General features: G+C 49.8%; 2 protein-coding genes across 4 annotated transcripts in view; one reads left to right on the plus strand and one right to left on the minus strand.

Annotated features, from left to right (window-relative positions):
• Positions 1-27,678, plus strand: part of COL26A1 (collagen type XXVI alpha 1 chain) — a 553,406-nt gene that overhangs the window by 284,834 nt on the left and 240,894 nt on the right. The gene's annotated exons all lie outside the window — the stretch shown is intronic.
• IFT22 (intraflagellar transport 22) lies at positions 19,124-26,173 on the minus strand. 2 transcript variants are annotated; one of them, XM_032756118.2, is made up of 5 exons: positions 26,039-26,173; positions 23,333-23,409; positions 22,510-22,599; positions 20,668-20,870; positions 19,124-19,618 (listed from the first exon to the last, which is right to left on the minus strand). In XM_032756118.2, the coding sequence occupies exons 1-5, from the start codon at positions 26,075-26,077 to the stop codon at positions 19,470-19,472; spliced, it is 558 nt and encodes a 185-aa protein (XP_032612009.1). In that variant the 5' UTR covers positions 26,078-26,173; the 3' UTR covers positions 19,124-19,469. The 2 variants fall into 2 exon arrangements, with proteins under 2 accessions (XP_032612009.1, XP_058299648.1); XM_058443665.1 differs by having other exon boundaries at positions 23,333-23,440; positions 26,039-26,137.

Consider the following 27,678-nt stretch of genomic DNA (forward strand, 5'->3'; position numbering starts at 1 on the left):
GGCCCGGCTGTTGTTGCTGTGGTTGTTGTGGCCTCATCAGTTTCCATCTCAGAGGGCAACACTCTTAGCCATGTTCATTTGTGAAATCCTTGGCTCAGCTACTATGAAACAGTGGAAAGAGCTGGGGTCCAGGTCTGTCCCTTCCTCTAACTTGCAGGGTAACCCTAGACTAGTCATTTTTTTATCTTCTCCCCAATTCTACTCTTCCTGCTCCATCAAGGCCTAAGTATGTACATCTGAGGAAGGCTAAATAATGGCCCCCAAAGATATCAGGTCCTGATCCCCGGAACCGGTGTTACTTTATTTGGAAAAAGCGGTCTCTGCAAATGTGATTAAGGATCTTTTTTTTTTTTTTTTGAGATGGAGTCTCGCTCTGTTACCCAGGCTGGAGTGCAGTGGCGCATTCTCGGCTCACTGCAAGCTCCACCTCCCGGGTTCACACCATTCTCCTGCCTACAGGCTCCTGCCACCATGCCCGGCTAATTTTTTTGTATTTTTATTAGAGACGGGGTTTCACCATGTTAGCCAGGATGGTCTCGATCTCCTGACCTCGTGATCCGTCCGCCTCGGCCTCCCAAAGTGCTGGGATTACAGACGTGCACCACTGTGCCCAGCAAAGGATCTTTTTTTTTTTTTTATTGAGATGGAGTCTCACTCTGTCGCATGGGCTGGAGTGCAGTGGCACCATCTCAGCTCACTGCAACCTCCGCCTCCTGGGTTCAAGCGATTCTCCTGCCTCAGCCTCCCGAGTAGCTGGAATTACAGGTACGTGCCACCAGGCCTGGTTAATTTTTGTATTTTTAGTGGAGACAGGGTTTTGCCATGTTGGCCAGGCTGGTCTCGAACTCCTGACCTCAGGTGATTCGCCCACCTCTGACTCCCAAAGTGTTGGGATTACAGGCGTGAGCCACCGCGCTTGGCCCGATTAAGTATCTTTAGATGGGAAGATAATCCTGGAGTATCTAAGTGGGCTCTAGAAGATGCAATTAGAAGTGTCAGTATAAGAGAGTGAGAAGGAGATCTGAGACAGATACCTAGAGAAGGCAATGTGGGAGCTGGGCGTGGTGGCTCACGCTGTAATCCCAGCACTTTGGGAGGCTGAGGCACATGGATCACCTGAAGTCGGGAGTTCGAGACCAGCCTGACCAACATGGCGAAACCCCCCCAAAATACAAAAATTAGCCAGGTGTGGTGGCAGGCACATGTAATCCCAGCTACTCAAGAGGCTGAGGCCGGGCGCGGTGGCTCACGCCTGTAATCCCAGCACTTTGGGAGGCCGAGGCAGGCGGATCACGAGGTCAGGAGATCGAGACCATCCTGGCTAACATGGTGAAACCCCGTCTCTACTATAAATAAAAAAAATTAGCTGGCTTGGTGGCAGGCGCCTGTAGTCCCAGCTACTTGGGAGGCTGAGGCGGGATAATGGCGTGAACCCGGGAAGCGGAGCTTGCAGTGAGCCGAGATTGCGCCACTGCACTCCAACCTGGGTGACACAGCGAGACTCCATCTCAAAATAAATAAATAATAATAATAAAAAAAGAGGCTGAGGGATGAGAACTGCTTGAGAGCCCGTGGGGCGGAGGTTGCCCTGAGCTGGGATCACGCCATTGCATGGTAGCCTGGGCAACAGAGCAAGACTCTGTCTCAAAAATAAAATAATAAGGCCGGGTGCAGTGGCTCACTCCTGTAATCCCAGCACTTTGGGAGGCCGAGGTGGGCGGATCACGAGGTCGAGAGATCGAGACGACGCTGGCCAACATGGTGAAACCCTGTCTCTACTAAAAATACCAAAAAAGCCCGGCATGGTGGCAGGTGCCTGTAATCCCAGCTACTTGGGAGGCTGAGGCAGGAGAATCGCTTGAACCTGGGAGGCAGAGGTTGCAGTGAGCCATGATCACGCCATTGCACTCCAGCCTGGGCAAAAAGAGTGAAACTCTGTCTCAAAAAATATATATATAAATAAAATAAAATAAAATAATATAAGTCAGCGGGCGGTGGCTCATGTCTGTAATCCCAGTACTTTGGGAGGCCGAGGCAGGAGGATCACCTGAGGTTGGGAGTTCGAGACCAGCCTGACCAACATGGAGAAAACCCATCTCTACTAAAAATACAAAATTAGCTGGGCGTGGTGGCACGTGCCTGTAATCCCAGCTACTTGGGAGGCTGAGGCAGGAGAATCGCTTGAACCCGGGAGGCAGAGGTTGCAGTGAGCCAAGATCGCTCCATGGCACTCCAGCCTGGGCAACAAGAGTGAAACTCTGTCTCTAAAATAAAATAAAATAAAATAAAAAAATAAAATAAAAAAATAAAATAAAATAAAGATCTGGCCACATTAATTTTCCATGAAAAAATCTGTCAGTGGCACATTAATGCCTGTAAGATGATGCCAAACTCCTTGCCTGGCCTGAGGTGCTCTTCACCGTCTGGTCCCTCATCTTCTCCCTCATGCTCAAATACACAAACATACATGCACACATTGACCCTCCTATGTTCACAATCGCTCTCACATACACACTCACACTCACTTGAGCCATGCTGCACTACAGAGTTCCTGTGATTGGGCTGTTTTACTTCTGTGAGTTTCACGAGCTCCTGCGACATCTCTCATAGAAAGAAAGTTGTTTCATCTCAACACATGTGTGGCAAAAACTGGTTTGTTCAGCATGGAATAGAAAATGGTTCTGCTGCTAGGCGCAGTGGCTCATGCCTGTAATCCCAGCACTTTGGGAGGCCGAGGCAGGAGGATCACCTGAGGTTAGGATCTTTCCTTTAAAAGAACTGATTGTTGAAACCATGACTCTGAAATTCCACATTTAAACATATTTGTACCTCAACTCATGTTTTTCAATATCATGAAAAGTCCATCCAGGCCAGGCACAGTGGCTCACACCTGTAATCCCAGCACTTTGGGAGGCTGAGGTGGGCAGATCACAAGGTCAGGAGTTTGCGACCACCCTGGCCAAAATGGTGAAACCTCGTCTCTACTAAAAATACAAAAATTAGCTGGGCATGGTGTCAGATACCTGTAATTCCAGCTACTCCATAGGCTGAGGCAGGAGAATCATTTGAACCTGAGAGGCAGAGGTTGCAGTGAGCCGAGATGGTGCCATTGCACTACAGCCTGGGCAACAGGGTGAGACTCCGTCTCAAAAAAAAAAAAAAGTCCATCCACAAAAAATGCATATTTTAACATAAATGATTATTAGAAATATCTAACAATATGTGACATTTCAATACACATGATTATGTTGATATTATGCAGCTGTAAAAGAGAACAAGGCGGGCTGGGCCTGGTGGCTTACGCCTGTAATTCCAGCACTTTGGGAGGCCAAGGTGGGCAGTTCACTTGAGATCAGGAGTTCAAGACCAGCCTGGCCAACATGGCGAAATCTTGTCTCTACTAAAAATATTATACAAAAAAATTACTCAGGCGTGGTGGCGTGCGCCTGTATTCCCAGCAACTCGGGAGGCTGAGGCAGGAGAATCGCTTGAACCCAGGAGGCGGAGGTTGCAGTGAGCCGAGATCACAGGACTGCACTCCAGCCTGGGACGACAGGGCTAGACTCTGTCTCAAAAAAAAAAAGAAAAAGAAAAAGAAAAAGAAAAAGAACAACGAGGCTCTGTGAGTACTGACACAAATCCCCAGCATAAAAAGTGAAAAATGCACACCTTTGTGGAAGTGTGAATAGTCTGCTCCCATTTCTACTAGCAAACACACCTGTGTGAACACTGAGCTTTCTGTCCAGTCTGGAAGGGGAGGGCGGGGCCTTCCCGGGAGTGAAGGGGGTGGGGCAGACCCGGACCCTCCAGGGAACGCCCTTGAGTAACTCCCGCACTTGGGACCCGTTTCCACCCAGGACCACAGGCTCAAGATGGCCTGGTAGATGCAGCCGGCACGCGCCTCTCCTCTGACGGGAACCGAAGGAGCCGGTAGGTTTTCACACTTGCAGCAGATCGGCTGAGAGAACGCGGGATTCAGCCGAGAAGCCACCGGGAGCCCGAGGAGCGGAGCAGAGGCACCCAGGCAGCCTGCGCGGAGAAACTGGATGGGCAGGGACAGCCTTCAGCCCCCGCGCGCGGGGAAACGGTGAGTGAGAGACCCCGGGGCTCCGCAGTCCCCCTACTAACTTCCACAGCCCCCCGACCCTCGCGGGTCTCCAGAATAGGGGGCAGCGGCCGAGAGATTCCCCAGCGGCGTTGCAGGAGCCCACGTGGAGCCCACGGGCTTCCTTGCCCTGAGCAGCTGCAGCTGCATCCCCCGCCACCCCGAGAGTCCAGCCCCGAGGTCAGCTCCTGTCTTGCCTGCAGTAACCGCCGCCGCCAGCTGAGGGCCAGGGAGGGAGAGGGGAGGCCGGGCGCTCTCAGGAGTCCCAAAAGACAAATAACCCCGCCGCTGCCGCGGGACCCAGACGCCAGCCAACTGCGCGCCCGCCCTGCCCCGCCTGAGCTTTCCGTCCGCAGTCTGGGGCCCAGCCCTTCCCTGTCTGTCACAGCCAGAGCCCAAACCCCGGGGGCCTGAGGACAGTCCGCTGGCGGTTCCGTACCCCGAGGACTGGAGCACAAGCGCCTGGGGATTGGTGGCTGCGGGCTTTGTCCGTCACCGTTGGCTGCTGAACACTCCTCCCCGGGGTCTGAGGTCTGGGGCACAGCCTGCCGATACCACCACGGACAGGCCAAGGGACTCACTTGCCCCTCCTGCCCATCACACCTGCTGCCCCCGGGCCTAAGATCAGCCACATGCCCAGCCAGGGACTGTCACTACCAGCATTCGAGCAGGGCACCTAGAGGCCCACGAATCGCTCCCCTGAACCCACTAACGCCAGGGCCAGCGTACACTGCTCTGGGGCTCAAGAACAGGCAAGCACAGCCTCAACTAATTACCACACCCTAAGTCACCCAAGTAATGTACAGAGCCTACACTTCTACCCCAAACCAAAGCCAAGGTCCCCTACTTAACCACATCATATCTACATCTTCAGGAAGAAGTCCTCCCCTACAAAGCAAATTCACAAACTTGGAAGAAGTGACTATTCCACAGGATGTGCAGATCTCAACGGAAGGACCCAGGAGGCATGAAAAAGCAAGGAAATGTGACGCCTACAGAAGAACCCAGTAATTCTCCAGCAACGGATCCCCATCCCAAAGAAATTCTGGAAAGCTCAAACAGAGAATTGGGCAGAGAATTGACCCGACTGATTGTAAAGAAGGTCATCAACATGGAAGAATCTTTTGAACAAGAACATAAAGAAATGAGGAAAAGAGTTGGGGAGACATATGAGATGATTACCTGCCAGAAAGAGGTTTTAAAATTCAACAGAAGAGTATTTCTGGAACTGAAGAAATCATTGGATGAAATACAAAGTAAAGTCGAAAGCTTCAATGATAAACTAGAACAAATAGAAGAAAAACTCTCAGGACATAAAATCTGAAGCATTTTTCTCACTTTAAAGATTAATGGGTTGTACTCTGGCCATTAATGTGAACGAAACCTGCTGGGTTAATTCTTATTCTGGGGTCTTGGGTAATCGTTAGAATGCAATAAAAATAATTTCCTTTAGAGATGGTTGATTCTTTCTTCCTATCTATCTATCTATCTATCTATCTATCTATCTATCTATCTATCTAGAGATGTGGTCTTTCTGTATCCCAGGCTGGAGTGCAGTAGTGCAATCTCACTGCAGCCTCCATTTTCCCAGCTCATGCAATTATCCAGTCTCAGTCTCCCAAGTAGCTGGGACTACAGGCATGAGCCACGATGCCTGACTAATTTTTTTTTTTTTTTGGTCAGTTTCGCTCTTGTTGCTCTGGCTGGAGTGCAATGGTGTGATCATGGCTCACTGCAACCTCCGCCTCCCAGGTTCGTGCCTCAGCATCCCGATTAGCTGGGATTATAGGCACCTGCCACCATGTCCAGCTAATTTTTGTATTTTTAGTAGACATGGGGTTTCCCAATGTTGGTCAGGCTGGTCTTGAACTCCTGACCTCAGGTGATCCGCCCACCTGGGACTCCCAGAGTGCTGGGATTACAGGGGCTGAGCCACCGTGCCCAGCCTCCTGGCTACTTTTTGTAACTTTTTGTAGAAACGGGGTTTCACCATGTTGCCTAGTCTGGTCTTGAACTCCTGAACTAAAAGTGATCCGCCTGCCTCAGCCTCCCAAAGTGCTGTGATTGCAGGGGTGAACCACACTGTGCCAAGCACACCCTAGCATGTTAATTCATCTTTCTTTTTTTTTTGGAGACGGAGTTTTTGCTTTGCAGGATCCGAGATCTCACCACTGCACTCCAGGCTGGGTGACAGAGTTAGACTCCATCTCAAAAAAAAAAAAAAAACAATAAAAATAAAAAACGCATCCATAAAAATTCACACATCAACGTAAATGATTGTTTTGTTGTTGTTTCTTTCTCTCTTTTTTTTTTTTTTTTTTGAGATGGAGTCTCGCTCTTGTTTCCCACGCAGGAGTGCAGTGGCGAGATCTCTGCTCACTACAACGTCCGCCTCCCGGGTTCCAGCGATTCTCGTTACTCAGCCTCCCAAGTAGCCAGGATTACAGGCGCCCGCGACTATGCGCGGCTGATATTTGTAGTTCCCCATGTTGGCCAGGCTGGTCTCGAACTCCGTACCTCAGATGATCCACCCGCCTCGGCCTCCCAAAGTGCTGGGATTACAGGCGTGAGCCACCGTGCCCGGCCGAATAGTCCTATTTCTATTAGCAAACACACCTGGGTGCACACGGAGCTTGCGGACCAGTCTGGAACGGGAGGGCGGGGCCGACCCGGACCCTCCAGGGAACGCCCTTGAGTAACTCGCGCATTTGGGACCCATTCCCACCTAGGACCACAGGCTTAAGATGGCCTTGTAGATGCAGCCAGCACGAGCCTCTCCCCCGACGGGAACCGAAGGAGCCGGTAGGTTTTCACACTTGCAGCCGATCGGCTAAGAGAAAGCGGGATTCAGCCGAGAAGCCACGGGGAGCCCGAGGAGCGGAGCAGAGGCACCCAGGCAGCCTGCGCGGAGAAATCGGATCGGCGGGGACAGCCTGCAGCTCCTGCGCGCGGGGAAAGGGTGAGTGAGAGACCCCGGGGGCCCCGCAGTCCCCCAAGGACTTCCACAGCCCCCTGACCCTCGTGGACCTTCAGAGTAGGGGGCAGCGGGCGAGATTCCCCAGCGGCGTTGCAGGAACCCACGTGGAGCCCACGGGCTTCCCTGCCCTGAGCAGCGGCCGCCGCCGCCGCCAGCTGAGGGCCAGGGAGGGAGCGGGTAGGCCAGACGCTTTCGTACGTCCGAAAGGACTAATAATCCCACCGCCGCCGCGGTACTCAGACGCGAACCAACCGCTTGCCTGCTCTACCCCGCCTGAGCTTTCCTGGGGACCAGCCCTTCCCTGTCTGTCCTAGCCAGCGGCCGAACCCCGGGACCCTCAGGACAGTCCGCTGGTGGTTCTGCCTCCTGAGGGCTTGAGCATGCGGGCCAGGGGCCTGGGGATTGGTGACTATTCTGCCTCTTCCGCCACCGTTGGCGGCTGAACACTCCTCCCCGGTGTCTGAGTTTAGGGGCCCAGCCTGCGGATACCACCTAAGGCTACCTGCAGGCCCGGGGACTCGCGTGCCCGCCCAAGCTGGGCAGCCAACTCCAACACCAGCAGGGACCGCCTGGATTCCGGAGGGTTGCCCCCCACCCAGCTGCAACTACCCTGCCCACATCACACCCACTGCCCCAACGCCTGAGATCAGCCACACCCCCAGCCAGCATTAGAGCAGGGCACCTAGAGGCACAGGAATCACTCCCCACAACCCGCTAATAACAAAGCAGCAATGCACTGCTCTGGGTCTAAAGAATAGGTAAGATCAGGCCACCACTGGGGCCCAAATACTGGCCCACCTGGCCTCCTAGTGCCTAGCAACCACAGCCTCCACTAATAATCACACCCTAAGCCACCCAAGAAATCATACAGAGCCTACAGTACTACCCAAATCAAAGCCAAAGTACCCCACCTAACCAACACCCTATCTACATTTTCAGGAAGAAGTCCTCCTCTACAAAGCGAGTTCACAAACTTGGAAGAAGCCACTTTCACAGGATGCACAGATCTCAACGGAAGGACACAGAAAACATGAAAAAGCAAGGAAATGGGGTGCCTCCAAAGGAACCCAGTAATTCTCCAGCAGCAGATCCCCATCCAAAAGAAACAGAAGATATTTTGGAGAGAGAATTGAACATACATATTATACAGTTGATGGGCATAATACAAGCATCATTTGGAAAAGAACAGAGAAAAAATATGGAAGTAGTTACCGTTCTGCAGGAAAAAATTATCAACTCCAGTGATATTCTTAAATGCAACCTAATGACACTTCTGAAGCTGAAGAAATCACTGGATGAAATACAAAGTAAACTCAAAAGCTTCAATGACAGACTAGAACAAGTAGAAGAAAAACTCTCAAAACTTGAAATCTGAAGCATGTTTCTTAAAGATTTAAAGGGTTATATTCTGGCCATTAATGTGAATAAAATCTGGGTTAATTCTTATACTGGGGTCTTGGATAATCATTAAAGTGAAACGAGAATAATTTCTTTCTGAGATGATCAATTTTGTGAGATCGATTTTTATTTTATTTTATTTTATTTTTATTTTTTATTTTATTTTATTTTATTTTTTTTTGAGACGGAGTCTCGCTCTGTCGCCCAGGCTGGAGTGCAGTGGCGTGATCTCGGCTCACTGCAAGCTCCACCTCCCAGGTTCCCACCATTCTCCTGCCTCAGCCTCTCCGAGTAGCTGGGACTACAGGCACCCGCCACCACGCCCGGCTAATTTTTTTGTATTTTTAGTAGAGACGGGGTTTCACCGTGGTCTCAATCTCCTGACCTCGTGATCCGCCCGCCTCGGCCTCCCAAAGTGCTGGGATTACAAGCGTGAGCCACCGCGCCCGGCTTTTATTTTATTTTTTTATGAGACTGAGTCTTGCTCCGTCACCCAGGCTGGAGTGCAGTGGCATGATTTTGGTTCACTGCAATCTGTCTCCCAGGTTCAAGAGATTCTCCTGCCTCAGTCTCCCGAGTAGCTGGGACTACAGGCGTGTACGACCACACCCGGCTTATTTTTGTATTTTTAGTAGAGATGGGTTTTCATCATGTTAGCCAGGCTGGTCTCAAACTCCTGACCTTAGCTGATCCATCCACATCGGCCTCCCAAAGGGCTGGGATTACAGGCATGAGCCACCGGGCTGGCTGAGATGGATTCTTGTTAGGCAGCAGTCATGGAAAGATGATTTGATTCAGTTGACATTAACAGTATGCACGGTAATCCTAACAGGTGAATGTAATTTAAGCTAAATTACCAGGCAATTGTCATAGTCTGGAAAAGATACTCTGCCAGGTGAGGTGGCTCAGGCCTGTAGTCCCAGCACTTTGGGAGACCGAGGAGAGTGGATCACCTAGGGTCAGGAGTTCAAGACCAGCCTGGTCAACATGCTGAAACCCTGGCTCTATTAAAAATAAAAAAATTTAGCCAGGTGTGGTGGTGCATGCCTGTAGTCCCAACTATTCGAGAGGCTGAGGGAGGAGAACCATTTGAACCCAGCAGGTGGAGGTTGCAGTGAGCCGAGATCTCGCCACTGCACTCCAGCCTAGGTGACAGAGCGAGACTCGGTCTCAAAAACAAAAACAAAAAAAAACAAAAAAGAAAAGACACTGTCTCCAATAGACTGCTCACACAGCTACATGTCAGCCCTCCTCAGTGTGAAAGTTACAGACACCCTAGCATTTTTATTCATCTCCCTTAGGTACCTTAACTTTTTCTCCCACTCCCAGCTGAAAAGAGATACATTTACCATTTGATCTACTTAGTCGATGTTCCCATTTGCTATGTTGAAAAATTATAGATATAAAAATTGTAGGGCGGGCGCGGTGGCTCACGCCTGTAATCCCAACACTTTGGGAGGCCGAGGAGGGTGGATGACAAGGTCAGGAGTTCGAGACCAGCCTGGCCAACATGGTGAAACCCCATCTCTACTAAAAATACAAAAATGAGCTGTGTGTGGTGGCACATGCCTGTAGTCCCAGCTATTCAGGGGGCCGAGGCAGGAGAATCGCTTGAACCCAGGAGGCCGAGATGGCAGTGAGCCGAGATCATGCCACCATACTCCAGCCTGGGTGACAGAAAAGAGTGTCTCAAAAAAAAAAAAAGATTGTGCAGGCACAGCGGCTGATGCCTATAATCCCAACACTTTGGGAGGCTGAGACAGGAGGGTTGCTTAAGGCCAGGAGTTCAAGACCAGCCTCGGCAACAAAGTGAAAGATTCCAACTCTACCAAAAATAGGACAAAAATTAGGCAGGTATGGTGGGCATGAGCCTCTAGTCCTAGCTATTCAGACACATGTGGGAAGATCACTTGAGCCTGGGAGGCTGGGGCTGCAGTGAGCCTGAATGACAGATAACTCCTAAGATGATGAAAACAAATGCTTGTACAAAAAACTATAAACTCACCATGTCTGGTTATTCTGAGCATTAAGTCTTAAACATTTTTATCAATTTGATGTTATGAAATTTTTTAGGCCAGGCATGGTGGCTCCCACCTGTAATCCCAGCACTTTGGGAGGCTGAGGTGGGCAGATCACTTGATGTCAGGAGTTCGAGACCAGCCTGGCCAACATGTTGAAAACCTGTCTCTACTGAAAATACAAAAATGAGCTGGGTGTGGTGGCACTCCACTGCACTCCAGACTGGCAACAGAGTGAGACTCCGTCAAAAAAAAAAAAAAAAAAGGTTACATTGGCAAATTTTATGTTATGGATAGTTTGTCACAAGATAGCAGTATTGTTAAATTTGAAAAAATCCTGAGTGACTAAAATTTTTAGGTTTATAATATAAAAAAAAATTTCTTTTTTTTTTTTTTTGAGATGGAGTCTCATTCTTGTTGCCAGGGCTGGAGTGCAATGTGCCATCTTGGCTCACCGAAATCTCCACCACCTGGGTTCCAGCGATTCTCCTGCCTCAGCCTCCCAAGTAGCTCGGATTACAGGCATGTGCCACCATGCCCGGCTAATTTTGCGTTTTTAGTAGAGATGGGGTTTCACCATGTTGGTCAAGCTGGTTCCGAACTCCCAACCTCAGGTGATTTGCCCGCCTTGGCTTCCCAAAATGCTGGGATTACAGGCATGAGCCACTGCGCTCAGCCCCATCTTTACCTTTGAAAGGAATGATTGTTGAAATCATCTCTCTGAAATTTCACATTTAAACATATTTATACCCCCAAATCATGTTTTTCAATACTGTTCAAAGGCCATCTATAAAAATGCATATTTCAACATAAATGATTTTTCAAACATCTAACAATGTGACATTCCACTATACATGATTATGTTGATATTATTTCGCTGTAAAAAAGAATAAAGCAGGCTGGGCACAGTGGCTCACGTCTGTAATCCCAGCACTTTGGGAAGCCGAGGTGAGCGGATCATCTGAGGTCAAGAGTTTGAGACCAGCCTGGCTAACATGGTGAAACCCCATCTCTACTAAAAATACAAAATTAGGCACGGCGTGGTGGCATGCGCCTGTAATCCCAGCTACCCAGGAGGCTGAGGCAGGAGAATTGCTTGAACCCGGGAGGCGGAGGTTGCGGTGAGCCGAGATCGTGCCGTTGCACTCCAGCCAGGCCAACAAGAGCCAGACTCTATCTCAAAAAAAAAAGAAAAAGAATAAGGTGGCTCTGTGAGTACTGACACAAATCCCTAGTATAAAAAATGAAAAATGGCTGGGCGCGGTGGCTCACGCCTGTAATCCCAGCACTTTGAGAGGCCAAGGCGGGCAGATCACGAGGTCAGGAGTTCAAGACCAGACTGGCCAACATGGTGAAACCCCGTCTCTACTAAAAATACAAAAATTAGCTGGGTGTGGTGGCGCTTGCCTACAAACCCAGCTACTAGGGAGGCTGAGGCAGGATAATTGCTTGATCCTGGACCCGAGTTGCAGTGAACCGAGATCGCGCCACTGCACTCCGCCTCAAAAAAAAAAAAAAAAAAAAAAAAGTGAAAAATAAACACTTTTGTGGAAAAGTGTAGTCTGCTCCCATTTCTATCAGCTAACACACCTGTGTGCACACGGAGCTTTCGGTCCAGTCTGGAAGGGGAGGGCGGGGCCTTCCCGGGAGTGAAGGGGGCGTGGCCGACCCAGACCCTCCAGGGAACGCACTTGAGTAACTCCCGCACTTGGGACCCGTTTCCACCCAGGACCACAGGCTCAAGATGGCCTGGTAGATGCAGCCGGCACGCGCCTCTCCTCTGACGGGAACCGAAGGAGCCAGTAGGTTTTCACACTTGCAGCAGATCTGCTAAGAGAACGCAGGATTCAGCCGAGAAGCCACGGGGAGCCCGAAGAGCGGAGCAGAGGCACCCAGGCAGCCTGCGCAGAGAAATCGGATCGGCGGAGAAAGGGTGAGTGAGAGACTCCGGGGCTCCGCAGTACCCCCACGGACTTCCACAGCCCCCTGACCCTCGCAGACCTCCAGAATAGGGGACAGCGGCCGAGAGATTCCTCAGCGGCGTTGCAGGAGCCCACGTGGAGCTCACGGGCTTCCTTGCCCTGAGCAGCTGCAGCTGCAGCCCCGGCCACCTGGAGTCCAGCCCCGAAGGCAGCTCCTGCTTTGCCTGCGGTAACCGCCGCCGCTGGCTGAGGGCCAGGGAGGGAGAGGGGAGGCCGGGCGCTCGCAGGAGTCCCAAAGGACAAATAACCCCGCCGCTGCCGAGGGACCCAGACGCCAGCCAACTGCGCGCCCGCCCTGCCCCGCCTGAGCTTTCCGCCGGCAGCCTGGGGACCAGCCTTTCCCTGTCACAGCCAGAGCCCAAACCTCGGGGGCCTGAGGACAGTCCGCTGGCGGCTCCCTCCGTCCCCTTAGGACCTTGAGCACGCGGGCCAGGGGCCTGGGGATTGGTGGCTGTTCTGCCCCTTCTCTCGCTGTTGGCGCCTGAACACTCCTCCCTGGGGTCTGGGGTCTGGGGCCCAGAATGTGGGATACCATCACAGGCCACCTGCAGGCCAGGGGAGTCACCTGCCTGACCAACCTGTGGCAACCACCTCCAACACCAGCAGAGAAGGCCTGGGTTCTGGTGGGTTGCCCCCCAACTGCAACTGTCCTCATCCACATCACACCTGCTGGTCCGGGGCCTGAGATCAACCATGAGCTTAGCTGGGGCTGCCACTACCAGGATTCGAGCAGGGCACCTAGAGGACCCCAAATTGCTCCCCTGAACCCATAAATGCCAGAGCCAGCCTACACCGCTCCTGGGTTCAAGAAGAGGCAAGCTCAGCCCACCACTGGGGCTCAAAGACTGGCCCACCTTAGTCTCCTAGTCCCCAGCAACCACACCCTCCACTAATAACCACACCCTAAGCCACCCAAGAAATCATGCGGAGCCTACAGTACTTCTCCAAATCAAAGCCAAAGTGCCCCACCTAACCAACACCTTATCTACATTTTCAGGAAGAAGTCCTCCCCTACAAAGTGAGTTCACAAACTTGGAAGAAGCAATTTACGCAGGATGCGCAGATCTCAACGGAAGGACACGGGAAAGGTGAAAAAGCAAGGAAGTGGGACACCTCCAAAGGAACCCAGTAATTCTCCAGCAACACATCCCCATCCAAAAGAAATTCAAGAAATGTCATATAGAGAATTGTGGAAACTGATTTTAACCAAGATTAGGGGGATTCAAGAGACTTTTGAAAAAGAAAGTAAGGAAATGTCAACAGCAATTCTGGATATGGTTGAGGTATTTACCAACCAGATACAGAGTTTTCCAGAGCACATGGCAAATGTGGAACTGAAGAAATCACTGGATGAAATACAAAGTACACTCAAAACCTTCAATGATAGACTAGATCAAGCAGAAAAAAAACTCTCAAAACTTAAAATCTGAAGCCTTTTTCTCAATTCAAATATTTAAAGGGTTGTACTCTAGCCATTCATGTGAACAAAATCTGCTGGGTTAATTGGTTTTTTTTTTTTTTTTTTTGAGACTGAGTCTCTCTCTGTCGCCCAGGCTGGAGTGCAGTGGCGTGATCTCGGCTCACTGCAAGCTCCGCCTCCCAGGTTCATGCCATTCTCCTGCCTCAGCCTCCCGAGTAGCTGGGACTACAGGCGCCTGCCACCACGCCCGGCTCATTTTTTGTATTTTTAGTAGAGATGGGGTTTTACCGTTAGCCAGGATGGTCTCGATCTCCTGACCTCGTAATCCACCCGCCTCGGCCTTCCAAAGTGCTGGGATTACAGGTGTGAGCCACCGCGCCTGGCTTTGGGTTGTTATACTGGGGTCTTGAATGATCATTAAAGGTGAAATGAAAATAATTTCCTTTTGAGGTGGTCAATTTTGCGAGATGGATTCTTGTTAGGCAGCAGTCATGGAAAGATGATTTAGTTCAGTTGACATTAATAGTACGCATGGTAATCCTAACAGGTGAATGTGGTTCAAACTAAATTGCCAGGGAATTGTCATGGTCTAGAAAAGCCACCCTCTCCAGTAGACTTCTCACACAGCTACATGTCAGCCCTCCTCACTGTGAAAGTGACAGACACCCTAGCATTTTTATTCATCTCCCTTAGGTGCCTCAACTTTTTCTCCCGCTCTCAGCTGAAAAGAGCTACATCTACCGTTTGATCTACTTAGTGTATTTTCTTGTTGGCTATGTTAAAAAATTACAAACATAACAATTATGAATGAAAAATAACTCCATGGCCGGGTGCAGTGGCTCACGCCTGTAATCCCAGCACTTTGGGAGGCTGAGGTGGGTGGACCACAAGGTCAGGAGTTCAAGACCAGCCTGGCCAAGATGGTGAAACCTCGTCTCTACTAAAAATACAAAAATTAGCCGGGTGTGGTGGCAGGCACCTGTAATCCCAGCTGCTTGGGAGGCTGAGGGAAGAGAATTGCTTGAACCCGGAAGGTGGAAATTGCAGTGAGACTCTCAAAAAAACAAAACAGGGCCAGGCGCGGTGGCTCACGCCTGTAATCCCAGCACTTTGGGAGGCCGAGGTGGGCGGATCACCCAAGATCAGAGTTCGAGACCAGCCTGGCCAACATGGTGAAACCCTGTCTCTACTAAAAATATAAAATTAGCCGGGCGTGGTGGCGCATGCCTGTAATCCCAGCCATCTGGGAGCCTGAGACAAGGAGAATCGCTTGAACTCGGGAGTTGAGGTTGCAGTGAGCCAAGATCGCACCATTGCACTCCAACCTAGACAACGAGAGCAAAACTCCGTCTCAAACAAAACAAAACAAAACAAAACAAATCTCCTAAGATGATTAAAACAAACTTGCTTCTACAATAAACCATAAACTCACCATATCTAGTGATTCTGTACATTAAATCTTTTGACCATGTTTACCAATTTGGTGCTATGAAAATTTTTTTAGAGGTTGTGTATGGGCTGGGCACAATGACTCATGCCTGTAATCCCACCACTTTGGGAGGCTGAGACGGGCGGATCACTCAAGGACAGGAGTTCGAGATCAGCTGGGGCAACATGGCGAAATCCCATCTTTACAAAAAGTACAAAAATTAGCCAGGCGAGCACTAATTAGTGGGCTGGACCATTTCTGGTGTATCTCTAGTCCCAATTACTCAGAGGCTGAGCTGGTGAGATCAGTGGAGCCCAGGAGGTTGAGGATGCTGTGAGCTGTGGTCATGCCACTGCACTCCAGCCGGGATGACAGAGTGACATCATGTCTCAAAAAAAAAAAAAAAAATTGTGTCTGTACTCCACTTTCCAACTGGATATAGTGTCCATATCAAGGTCATCTAAATAAATATAATGTTTTGGAGAGATTTTTTTTTTTTTGTGATGGAGTCTCGCATTGTTGCCGGGGCTGGAGTGCAGTGGTACGATCTTGGCTCACTGCAACCTCTGCCTCCTGGGTTCAAGCGATTCTCCTGCCTCAGCTTCCTGAGTAGCTGGGATTACAGGTGCCCGCCGCCATGCCCAGCTAATTTTTTGTATTTTTAGTAGAGTCGGGGTTTCACCATGTTGGACAGGCTGGTCTTGAACTCCTGACCTTGTGATTTACCTGCCTTGGCCTCCCAAAGTGCTGGGATTACAGGCATGAGCCACTGCGCTCAGCACTTTTTTTTTTTTTGAGATGGAGTTTTGCTCTTGTTGCCCAGGCTGGAGTGCAATGGCACAATCTCAGCTTACTGCAACCTCCGCCTCCCGGGTTCAAGTGATTCTCCTGCCTCAGCCTCCCAGGTAGCTGGGATTACCGGCGAGCGCTACCACACCCAGCTAATTTTTGTATTTTTAGTAGAGATGGGGTTTCGCCATGTGGGACAGGCTGGTCTTGAACTCCTGACCTCAGGATTTCCTCCCGTCTCAGACTCCCAAAGTGTTGGGATTACAGGCGTGAGCCACCGCGCCCGGCCTTTTGGAGAAATTAAATGCTTTTAACCTTCCAAAGTATCTTGGGTGAACCGTACACCCATGCTGCTAGCAGTGTATACGCTAGAGCCAAAAGGTGAAAAAACACGGAAATGTCCATCAAAAAATGAATGGATAAACAAAACGTGGTCTATCTGTAGGATAGAATATTATACCACCTTAAAAAGGAAGGAGATTCTCATACATGCTACAAGGCAGGTGCGCCCTGAGATCATTAGGCTCTGGGAAATAAGCCAGTCACAAAAAGACAAAAATACTGTAGGATTCCACTTATATAAGGGACTTAGAGGAGGCAAAGTCATAGAGATGGAAAGCAGAATGGTGGTTGTCAGGGGCTGGGGAAGGAGGAATGGGGAGTTGGTAAGTGGGTATAGTTTCAGTTAGGGATCATAGAGGGTTCTGGGGATGGACGGTGGTGATAGCTGTACAACAATGTGAGTGTATTGAATGCTACTGAACCGTACACTTCCAAATGGCTAGAATGGTAAACTTTGTTATGTATAGTTTATAGATAATTACGTAACAGGATAACGAAAACAGGGTCATTAAAAACAGGGTAACTTAAAATTTGAGAAAATCCCGAGTGACCAGGTAAATCTTTTAGGCTTATAATGAAAATAGCAACGCATTTCTTATTGTAACTACTTTAAAAATATTCACCTGCCACATTCTTTTTCTAGCCTGCCACATTCTTGATTTCCCAGACAATCGTGTTTTTTTTTCTTTTTTTTTTTTTTTTTTGTGATGGAGTCTCTGTCGCCCAAGCTGGACCACAGTGGCGCGATCTTAGCTCACGGCAAGCTCTGCCTCCCGGGTTCACGCCATTCTCCTGCCTCAGCCTCCCGAGTAGCTGGGACTACAGGCGCCCGCCACCATGCCCGGCTAATTTTTTGTATTTTTAGTAGAGATGGGGTTTCACCGTGTTAGCCAGGATGGTCTCGATCTCCTGACCTTGTGATCCACCCGCCTTGGCCTCCCAAAGTGCTGGGATTACAGGTATGAGCCACTGCCCGGCCTCCAGGCTCAAGCAATTCTTATGCCTCAGCCACATGAGTAACTGTTATTACAGGTGTGTGCCAACACGCCTGGCGAATTTTTGTATTTTTAGTAGAGATTGGGTTTCACCATGTTGGCCAGGTTGTTCTTGAACTCCTAGCTTCAAGCAGTTCTCCCATCTCAGCCTCCCAAAGTGTTGAGATTACAGGCGTGACCCACTGCAACTTGTCAGGCACTTAATTTTTTTTTTTCTCCTCTTTGAGACGGAGTCTTGCTCTGTCACCAGGCTGGAGTGCAGTGGTGCGATCTCAGCTCACTGTAATCTCCACCTCCCGGGTTCAAGCAATTCTCCTGCCTCAGCCTTCTGAGTAGCTGGGACTACAGGCATGCCCCACCATGCCCAGGTAATTTTTGTATTTTTAGTAGTGACCGGGTTTCACCATGTTGGCCAGGATGGTCTCGATCTCTTGACCTTGTGATCCGCCTGCCTCGGCCTCCCAAAGTGCTGGGATTACAGGCGTGAGCCACCACGCCCAGCCAGGCACTTCAAATTTTTTGTCACTCTGTGTGTCTACGAATAACTGAGAAAGTCCCACAGTACTGATGTGGGGGTTACAAACATACTTTAGTGAGTAGGCAAATTCTCAAATACAAAATCTATGAATAAGGATCAAGTATACGTTCATTTGGCATTTTAAGTACCCCAGGTTCCCTCATTATCTGAGGGAGGGCAGCACATGAAACTTATTTAGACCTCTTTTTAAACATTTAATGTAATTTAATTTATTTGAGACAGGGTGTCTGTCGCCCAGGCTGGAGTATAATAGTGGCACGATCTCGGCTCAGTGCAATCTGCCTCCCAGGCTCAAGCAATTCTTATGCCTCAGGCACTCAAGTAGCTGGTATTACAGGCATGTGCCAACACACCTTGTGAATTTTTGTATTTTTAGCAGAGATGGGGTTTTGCCATGTTGGCCAGGCTGGTCTTGAACTCCTGGCCTCAAGTGATCCGCCTGCCTTGGCATCACAAAGTGCTGAGATTACAAGTGTGAGCCACCGGTCCCGGGCTAGAACTCTTTTTTTTTTTTTGAGACGGAGTCTTGCTCTGTTGCCCAGGCTGGAGTATAGTGGCACAATCTTGGCTCACTGCAACCTCTGCCTCTCAGGCTCAAGCAATTCTTATGCCTCAGCCTCCCAAGTAGCTGGGATTACAGGCACGTGCCACCACACCCAGCTAATTTTTCTATTTTTGGTAGAGATGGGGTTTCACCACGTTGGTTAGGATGGTCTCGATCTCCTAATCTCATGATCCGCCCGCCTCAGCCTCCCAAAGTGCTGGGATTACAAGTGTGAGCCACCATGCCCCACCTAGAACTCTTATAGAGAATGAAGAATGCGTTTTGATTTTCTTTTTTGCATATCCAAGATATTGCACTCAAGTTTCTGAATCTGCCTATTAGGTTGGCGCAGAAGTAATTGTGGCTTTTGCCATTAAAAATTAAAAATGGCAAAAACCACAATTAGTTTTGCACCAACCTAGTATTTAGGAAAATGGAATGAGTTCCATGACTGTGGGGATTTCTGTCTTTTTCATTTATGCTGTCTATGGTCAGCAGCTAGAACAGCAGTGCACACACAGCAGGTGCTCAGCCAGTCGGTATTCGTTGGGTGAATCAAGGAATGAAAATCACATTCAAGCCAATACACAGGATTAAACTACTGTTGTATCATTGGGCTGCAACAGTTACAACTCCACAAATTGTATAACTGGACATATGTGAGGTGGTAAATCCCTCCATTTTACAGGTCTTTGGGAAGTTCTGGGGCCAGGAAATCCAAATTCGATAATCGGATTTTCTCAGCTGAACTCAGGACAGAGCACAGATGGTCTGAGTGAACGCCCTGCATGACAGGTGCCTTCCTGCACGTAGGAACACTTCCTCTGCAGTCACAGGGAGAAGAAAACATCAGGAGCTGGATGTGATTTCAGATCTGCACCGAGAAACATGCTGATTTCACTGGGGCTGTGGCAGTCCCACGTGAAGGCTGGCTAGGTCATAATTGACATCTCCTCCCTGTCTCTGCTCTCAGACATGGAGTTGATTATGCTTTTTAAATACTTTATGAATTCCATCCGGATCTCCTCAGGGTCATCTTCCAGGTTCGAGTGCACCAGCTTCAGCTTGTTCAAGGGTGGCGCTTGAAAATGAAGAGAAGGTTAATTAGGCAAAGAGTTTCAATGAGGGGCCCTTTATAGCTCCCAGTGAAACTTCTAGAAGAAATTTAACTTTCTGAAGTTCACAGATCAAGTTGTCTTCCTTGACACCAGAGAACAGAGAATGGGTTTGCTATACTGCCCCCTGGCGACAGGATGAAAACCTTACAAACCACTTTCCAGGTCTTCTGTTCTTAAACCAGAAAGGAATAGATTCTCTATCATTCTCATTTTGTTTCTGAATATTTTGTGAGTTCTTTTTCAGGATTACTGTGTCACCTCTGGGATGTGTGTTATGTGAATCGGTGGTTTTTCTCCAGAAAAGTTCTTTCAGAAAGAGTGCCCCCCTAGTTGTACCCAAGAATAGCTACAAACAGGATTTTCCCACTCTGTATTCTGCTTTTTTTTTGAAACACAGTTTCACTCTTGTTGTCCAGGCTGGAGTGCAATGGCACAATCTCAGCTCACTGCAACCTCTACCTCCCAGGTACAAGTGATTCTCCTGCCTCAGCCTCCTGAGTAGCTGGGATTACAGGTATGCACCACCACCCCTGGCTAATTTTTGTATTTTTAGTAGAGATGGGGTTTCACCGTGTTGGCCAGGTTGGTCTAGAACTCCTGACCTCAAGTGATCCACCCGCCTCAGCCTCCCAAAGTGTTGGGATTACAGGCGTGAGCCACCATGCCCGGCCTTTTTCTTTTTTATTTTTGAGATGGTGTCTCGCCCTGTCACACAAACTGGAGTGTAGTGGTGAGATCTCAACTCACTGCAATCTCCGCCTCCTGGGCTCAAGCAATTCTCCTGCCTTAGCCCCCGGAGTAGCTGGGACTACAGGCACCTGCCATCATGCCTGGCTAATTTTTGTATTTTTAGTAGAGACGGAGTGGATTCACATGGAGAGGGCAACAATTGCCTAGGGTACAGTAGGTGCTCAGTAACTGGACAGAGCTGCTGGTTTCTAGGACGTGGGGCAATATGTAGGTGTCCAAAACATTCAAGACAAAAGAGGAAGAGAAATTCCAGTTTCCTTACACAAAGACAGGCTTCCTTTGTCATCTCCAGAGCCTGGTTTGTGGTGTGCAATTAGCATACACTGTGTGTCCTGTAAGGACTGCTGTTGGACAAAGCAGGAATACCACATCTCCATTTCCTTCTGGTGGCTTGGGATGTCAGCATTGAAGATGATCACCACTCCATGAGCATCCTTCATCAGGGCCGGCCAGCAGGACTCGAACCTGCGAGGAAGAAAAGGAACAAGAGGGAAAGTGAGGTCATTCTGGTTTCTAACTGTGGACTTTAAAAATAATATCTTAGTATTAAAAGTTGGTCTATGATGGCTGGGTGTGGTGGCTCACACCTGTAATCCCAGCACTTTGGGAGGCTGAGGCGGGCGATCATGGGGTCAGGAGATCGAGACCATCCTGGCTAACATGGTGAAACCCCGTCTCTACTAAAAATACAAAAAAGTTAGCCAAGTGTGGTTGTGGGCGCCTGTAGTCCCAGCTACTCGGGAGGCCGAGGCAGGAGAATGGCGTGAACCTGGGAGGTGGAGCTTGCAGTAAGCCGAGATTGCGCCACTGCACTCCAGCCTGGGCGACAGAGCAAGACTCTGTCTCAAAAAAATAAAAAAATAAAAGTTGGTGGATGACTTCCTTTTCTTTTTTTTTTTTTTTTTAAGAGAATGGGTCTTGCTCTGTCTCCCAGGCTTAAGTGCAGTTGTGGGATCATAGCTCACTGCAGCCTCCAATGTGGGCCCAAGTGATCCTTCTGCCTCAGCCTCCTGAGTAGCTAGGACTACAGGTATGCACCACATCAGGTCAATCTTATTTTTGGTAAAGGTTGATGATTTCTTCATTAAAAAAAATTGTTATTATTATTATTATTTTTTGAGACAAGAGTCTGGCTCTGTCGCCCAGGCTTGAGTGCGGTAGCACGATCTTGGCTCACCGCAACGTCCACCTCCCAGGTTCAAGCGATTCTCATGCCTCAGTCTCCTGATGTAGCTGGGATTATTGGTACACACCACTGTACTGGGCTAAGTTTTGTATTTTTAGTAGACACGGGGTTTCGCTATGTTGGCCAGACTGGTCTCAAACTACTGAGCTCTGGTGACCTCCAACTCCTGAGCTCTGGTGATCTCCCAAAGCAATGGATTACAGGCATGAGCCACGGTGCCTGGCCCCTATTTTTTTTTTTTTAAAGATGAGGTTTCATCATGTTGGGCAGGCTGGTCTTGAACTCCTGACCTGAGGTGATCTGCCTGCCTCGGCCTCCCAAAGTACTGGGATTACAGGCATGAGCCACTGTACCTGGCCAAGGTTGATGACTTGTAACTGTATCATAACCTAATCACCAAAGTGTATAAAGCAATGCATGTCAGCAAATAATTTATCAAGCTCCTCAAACGTGCCAGGAAACATGCTAGGCCCAACTTCATGGTGCCTGGTGGGCACTGATTTTTTTGTTTTGTTTTGTTTTTTAAGATAGAAGTTCAGCTCTGTCACCCAGGCTGGAGTACAATGGTGCGATCTCAGCTCACTGCAACTTCTGCCTCCCGGGTTCAAGCAACCTCCACTTGAACCTCCTGGGTTCACTGCAACCTCTGCCTCTGGGTTCAAGCAGTTCTCTTGCCTCAGCCTCCCAAGTAACTGGGATTACATGTGCCCGCTACCACGCCTGGCTAATTTTTTGTATTTTTAGTAGAGACGGAGTTTTGCCATGTTGGCCAGGCTGCTCTTGAACTCTTCTTCTCAGGTGATCCACCCACCTTGGCCTCCCAAAGTGCTGGAATTACAGGTGTGAGCCACCACCCCTGGCCTGGGCAGCTGATTTTTAAACCATTTGATGAAGTGACTTTCTTTAAAGGAAACATACTTAGCATCGCCACCACAGTCCCACAGCTCGAATTCACAGCTCGTGCCTTTGTTGTTGCTGGTAACGTGCGGGTTCTCAAATTCTAGGATCCTGAAAGGAAAAAGAAGAGCAGTAGGCTGGGTGCAGTGGCTCACACCTGTAATCTCAGCACTCTGGGAGGCCAAGGCGGGCAGATCATTTGAGGTCAGGAGTTTGAGACTAGCCTGGCCAACATGGTGAAACCCTCGCTACACTAAAAATAAAACAATTAGCCGGGCATGATGGTGGGCACCTGTAATCCCAGCTACTGGGGAGGCTGAGGCAGGAGAATCGCTTGAACCTGGGAGGCGGAGGTTGCAGTGAGCCGAGATTGCGCCACTGCACTCCAGCCTGGGCGACAGGATGAGACTCCATCTCAAACCAAAAAAAAGAAGAGCAGCAGCAGCACCAATAATGAGGCTGCATTACACTTTTGAAATGCCAACAGCAACAAAAGTAGGAGGTGGGTGATGGTTGGGCAGTCTTTTTAAATTGTTTTATTTTAATTTTGTTTTGAGACAGGGTCTCACCTCTGTCACCCAGGCACGATCATAGCTCACTGCAGCCTCCAACTCCTGGCCTCAAGCGATCCTCCTGCTTCAGCCTACCGTGTAGCTGAGACTACAGACACATTCCAACACACCTGGCTAATGTTTTATTTTTAGTTGAGATGGGGTCTCCCCATATTGCCCAGGGCTCAGGTGATCCTCCCGCTTTGACCTCCCAGAGCACTGGGATTAGAGGCATGAGCCTCCCTGCCTAGCCAGTTGGACACTCTTTGGGACACAGATTTGTCAGGGCTCACCTCACTCCTTGGGTTGGGCTGTATTCAGTGATGTCAGAAGATTCTGTCAGAAAGTTGGCCAAAACAGTCTTTCCACTCTGTGAAAATGAGTGCAAACAAAGGTCTTTGCTGAAAGGCAGAAAAGGAAACTGAAAAAATGACCCCAAGAGGTGGCCTGGAACCCGGTGTGGTGCAGTATAGGTCATGGGCACCCTGAGATCACTGGGGTGGTTACGACCTCACTGTCTTGCTCTAGCGCAGTGGGCACACCCTGGTCTGGGTCCAGGGAGCATGGGATTAAGGAGTTTTTATTTTTCTTTTTTGAGACAGAGTTTCACTCTTGTTGCCCAGGCTGTGATCTAGGCTCACTGTAACCCCCGGGTTCAAACGATTCTCCTGCCTCAGCCTCCTGAGTAGTTGGGATTACAGGTGCCTGCCACCACGCCCGGCTAACTTTTATATTTGTAGTAGAGATCGGGGTTTCACCACGTTAGTCGGGCTGGTCTCGAACTCCTGACTTCAGGTGATCCACCCACCTGGGCCTCCCAGAGTGCTGGGTTTATAGGGATGAGCCACTGCGCCCAGCCAAGGAGTTCTTTTAGGTCACAGAGAGGATCAAAGTCAGCCTGGGGACTCGTGGCTAGCTGTCTCATAATCTCACATGGAGCTGTTTGTCCATCTTGATTATATGACTAATACGCATTGATTTTTTTTTTTTTTTTTTTTTTGACAAGGTCTTGCTCTGTTGCCCAGGCTGGAGTGCAGCAACGTGATCATAGCTCACTGCAGCCTTGATCTGTAGGGCTCCAGTGATCCTCTTGCCTTAGCCTCCTGAGCCACCTGGGACTACAGGTGTGCACCACCACGACCGGCTAATTTTTGTATTGTTTGTAGAGATGGGGTTTCCCTATGTTGCCCAGGCTGGTCTTGAATGCCTGAGCTCAAGTGGTCTCCCCACCTCAGCCTCCCAAAGTGCTGGCAGGTGTTAGCCACTGCGCCTGGCCTAAGACTTCTACAGGTTTTATTTATTTATTTTTTTAGATGGAGTTTCGCTCTTATTCCCCAGGCTGGAGTGCAATGGCGTGATCTTGGCTCATTGCAACCTCTGCCTCCCGGATTCAAGTGATTCTCCTGCCTCAGACTCCTGAGTAGCTGGGATTACAGGCATGCACCACCAAGCCCAGCTAACTTTTGTATTTTTAGTACAGTTGGGGTTTCACCATGTTAGTCAGGCTGGTCTCGAGCTCCTGACCTCAGGTGATCCACCTGCCTTGGCCTCCCAAAGTGCTGGGATTACAGGCGTGAGCCACCACACCCGGCTGTTTTTTTTTGTTATTATTTTTTGAGACGGAGTCTCGCTCTATTGCCCAGGATGGAGTGCAGTGATGCGGTCTCGGCTCACTGCAAGCTCCGCCTCCCGAGTTCACGCCATTCTCCTGCCTCAGCCTCCCGAGTAGCTGGGACTACAGGCCCCTGCCACCACGCCCGGCTAATTTTTTTGTATTTTTGGTACAGACGGGGTTTCACCATGTTTAGCCAGGATGGTCTCGATCTCCTGACCTTGTGATCCGCCCGCCTCGGCCTCCCAAAGTGTTGAGATTACAGGCGTGAGCCACCGTGCCCGACCTTTTTTTTTTTTTTTTTAAACGCATTTAGCTTTAGTCCATCTGAGCTTTATTCTGTGGATGATGTGAAGTATACATGTAGATGTGATCCCCACTACCATGCCCCCAACACACACATTAATAGCCAGTGGTTCCAGGACCTTATAGTAAAACGCCCAGGCCTCCAGCAGTGGCTCACGCCTGTATTCCCAGAACTTTGAGAGGCTGAGGCGGGAGGACTGTTTGACCCCAAGAGTTGGAGACCAGCCTAGGTGCTAGGCAACATTAGCAAGATCCTGTCTCTACAAATAATTAACAAATTAAGGCTAGGCGCGGTGGCTCATCCCTATAATCCTAGCACTTTGGGAGGCCGAGGCGGGAGGATCACTTGAGGTCAGCAGTTACAGACCAGCCTGGCCAGCAAGGTGAAAACTCATCTCTACAAAAAATACAAAAATTAGCCAGGGGTAATGGTGTGGGCCTGTAATCTCAGCTACTCAGGAGGCTGAGGCAGGAGATCGCTTGAACCCGGGCGGCGGAGTTTGCACTGAGCCAAGATCATGCCACTGCACTCTAGCCTGGGTGACAGGGCGAGACTCTGTCTCAAACAAAACAAAACAAAACAAAAACAACAAATTTAGTCGGGCGTGGTGGTGCACGCCTGTAGTCCCAGCTACTCAGGAGGCTGAGGCAGGAGGGCTGCTTGAGCCCAGGGAAGTCGAGGCTGCAGTGAGCTATGATCATACTACTGCACTCTAGCCTGGACGACACAGCGACAACCTGTCTCAAACAAAAGTCCAGACCCACAGACGCACTCATTAGGGGGATCCCGGGGGCAACAGAAAGAGTCACGAAACCTAGGCTGTGGTTCCAATGATGCCACTCAGTACCTTGGGCCTTCGGGGCTCATTAACACCGGGCTCGCCTCCACTACCTCCTCTGGAATCAAGGTCTGAAAGCACGGAGTTCACGGAAAGGGCAGGGGCGCCAGCCGGGATGGGCGCGGTGGGCCCGAGTTCCCGCCTCCTGGAGCAAGCCGCAGATCAGACCGGTGGGGACCTGCGCTCGCCCAGGTCCCGAGGCCTGCTCCCCGCTCCCTCTGCCGTGCCGGGCCGGGACTCACCTCGCAAGGCCCCACGAAGAGGATCTTGGCCTTCAGCATCGTTGTCCGCCGCGGCGTAGCCGGCCGCAGCCCACCGGAGCCAGCGTCAGGGTGGAGCGCTACTTGGCCACTTTCGTTTCCATGGCGACGGCGAGCGGCCCGCAGGGGCCGACGGGACTCGGCCACTTCCGGCGCGCGGGGCGGAAAGCGGGCGCGTTTGCTACTGGGAGGGGGTCGGAGAGAAGCCACAAAGCCCGGGCTGCAGACGCGGTTCTGCAGGGTTGGCCTGTATTTGTTTTAGAGACAGGGTCTCACTCTGTCGCCCAGGCTGGAGCGCAGTGGCGCGATCTCGGCTCACAGCAACCTCCAACTTTTGGGCTCAAACGATCCTTCTGCCTCAGCCTCCCGCGTAGCTGGCACTACAGGCACGCGCCATCACGTCCGACTAATTTTTAAAAATTTTCTATTTGTAAGACTGGGTTTTGCTGTGTTGCCCAGGCTGTTTTCGAACTCCGGGGCTGAAACGAGCCTCCCACCTCCACCTCCCAAAATTCTGGGACTGCAGGCCCGCTCCACCAGTTTCGGCAGAGACGCGGAAGGCAAGACTCCAGGAGGGGGCGGAATGGCCGTTTCCAAACCTTTGTTTCTCCCAGTAATCCCGAGAGCTCAGACAGGCCATACAAGTGCCAAGCTGGCCTTGGAACCAGGCCTTGACTCCTTTATCACTGTGGCCGTCCACTTGGGAGCCGATTTATCACTGCCGTGGCACAGCGTAAAAAAAATCAGGTGAAAGTCTGGTTTCTGTAAAAGGATTCACCGCTCACTATCATTCGTCTGACCTAGGAGAAACCAAAGAGATGATGACTGGAATCGTTTAGTCAGTGCAGGTGTCTAGAAACATTGCTGCTAAATTCAATCAGTTAGGTCAGTCTGAAAATACAGAGTCAAGTCAGAATTTCGGATAAGCCATAATATTAAATGTCTATGTGCCGAGAGTGCCGGTTCAAAATATGCTAGCCCACAAAAGGGCTGAAATGACAAAAATTTCTAGTCAACCCCCTATCAAATCTTTAACCTTCGGTAACATAGTTACATAGTCTTTGTATTGAGAAGAACTGCTTGGCTGGCCGCGGTGGCCCAGGCCTGTAATCCCAGCACTTTGGGAGGCCAAGGCAGATGGATCACTTGAGGTTCTGCACAGTCCCTTCGTCCTGGTAGATTCTAGGCCAGATGGGGAGACCCACCTGCAGAGTGCAGCTTGTCAAGTGTTTTCCCATGCACCTTCCCATGGTGAAACCGGTCTCTACTTAAAATACAAAAATTAGCCGGGTGTGGTGGCACAAACCTGTAATCCCAGCTACTCAGGAGGCTGAGGCAGGAGAATCACTTGAACCCAGGAGGCAGAGGTTGCAGTGAGCCGAGATGGCACCACTGCACTCCAGCTTGGGTGACAGAGCAAGACTCTGTCTCTAAATAAATAAATAAAAATAACTGCTGAGTGAACAGTAAGGAAGAGTTCTCAATTTCAAGATGTCGTTGTTGATTGATTAAATTTATATATATATATTTATTTATATTTTATTTATTTTATTTTATTTTATTTTATTTTTTTGAGACAAAGTCTTGCTCTGTTGCCCAGGCTGGAGTGCAGTGGCGCCATC

Source organism: Hylobates moloch, unplaced genomic scaffold (assembly GCF_009828535.3).
Source record: "Hylobates moloch isolate HMO894 unplaced genomic scaffold, HMol_V3 SCAFFOLD_1, whole genome shotgun sequence".
Classification (NCBI taxonomy): domain Eukaryota; kingdom Metazoa; phylum Chordata; class Mammalia; order Primates; family Hylobatidae; genus Hylobates; species Hylobates moloch.

What these genes read in the sequence shown, in the direction of transcription:
- IFT22 (XM_032756118.2), bottom strand. Translation starts at nt 26,077, where the DNA reads ATGCTGAAGGCCAAGATCCTCTTCGTGGGGCCTTGCGAG. An exon ending in TCTTCGTGGGGCCTTGCGAG is followed by an intron (nt 23,410 to 26,038) that starts GTGAGTCCCGGC and finishes TCATTTTCACAG; the next exon opens with AGTGGAAAGACTGTTTTGGC. An exon ending in AGCCCAACCCAAGGAGTGAG is followed by an intron (nt 22,600 to 23,332) that starts GTGAGCCCTGAC and finishes TTTTCCTTTCAG; the next exon opens with GATCCTAGAATTTGAGAACC.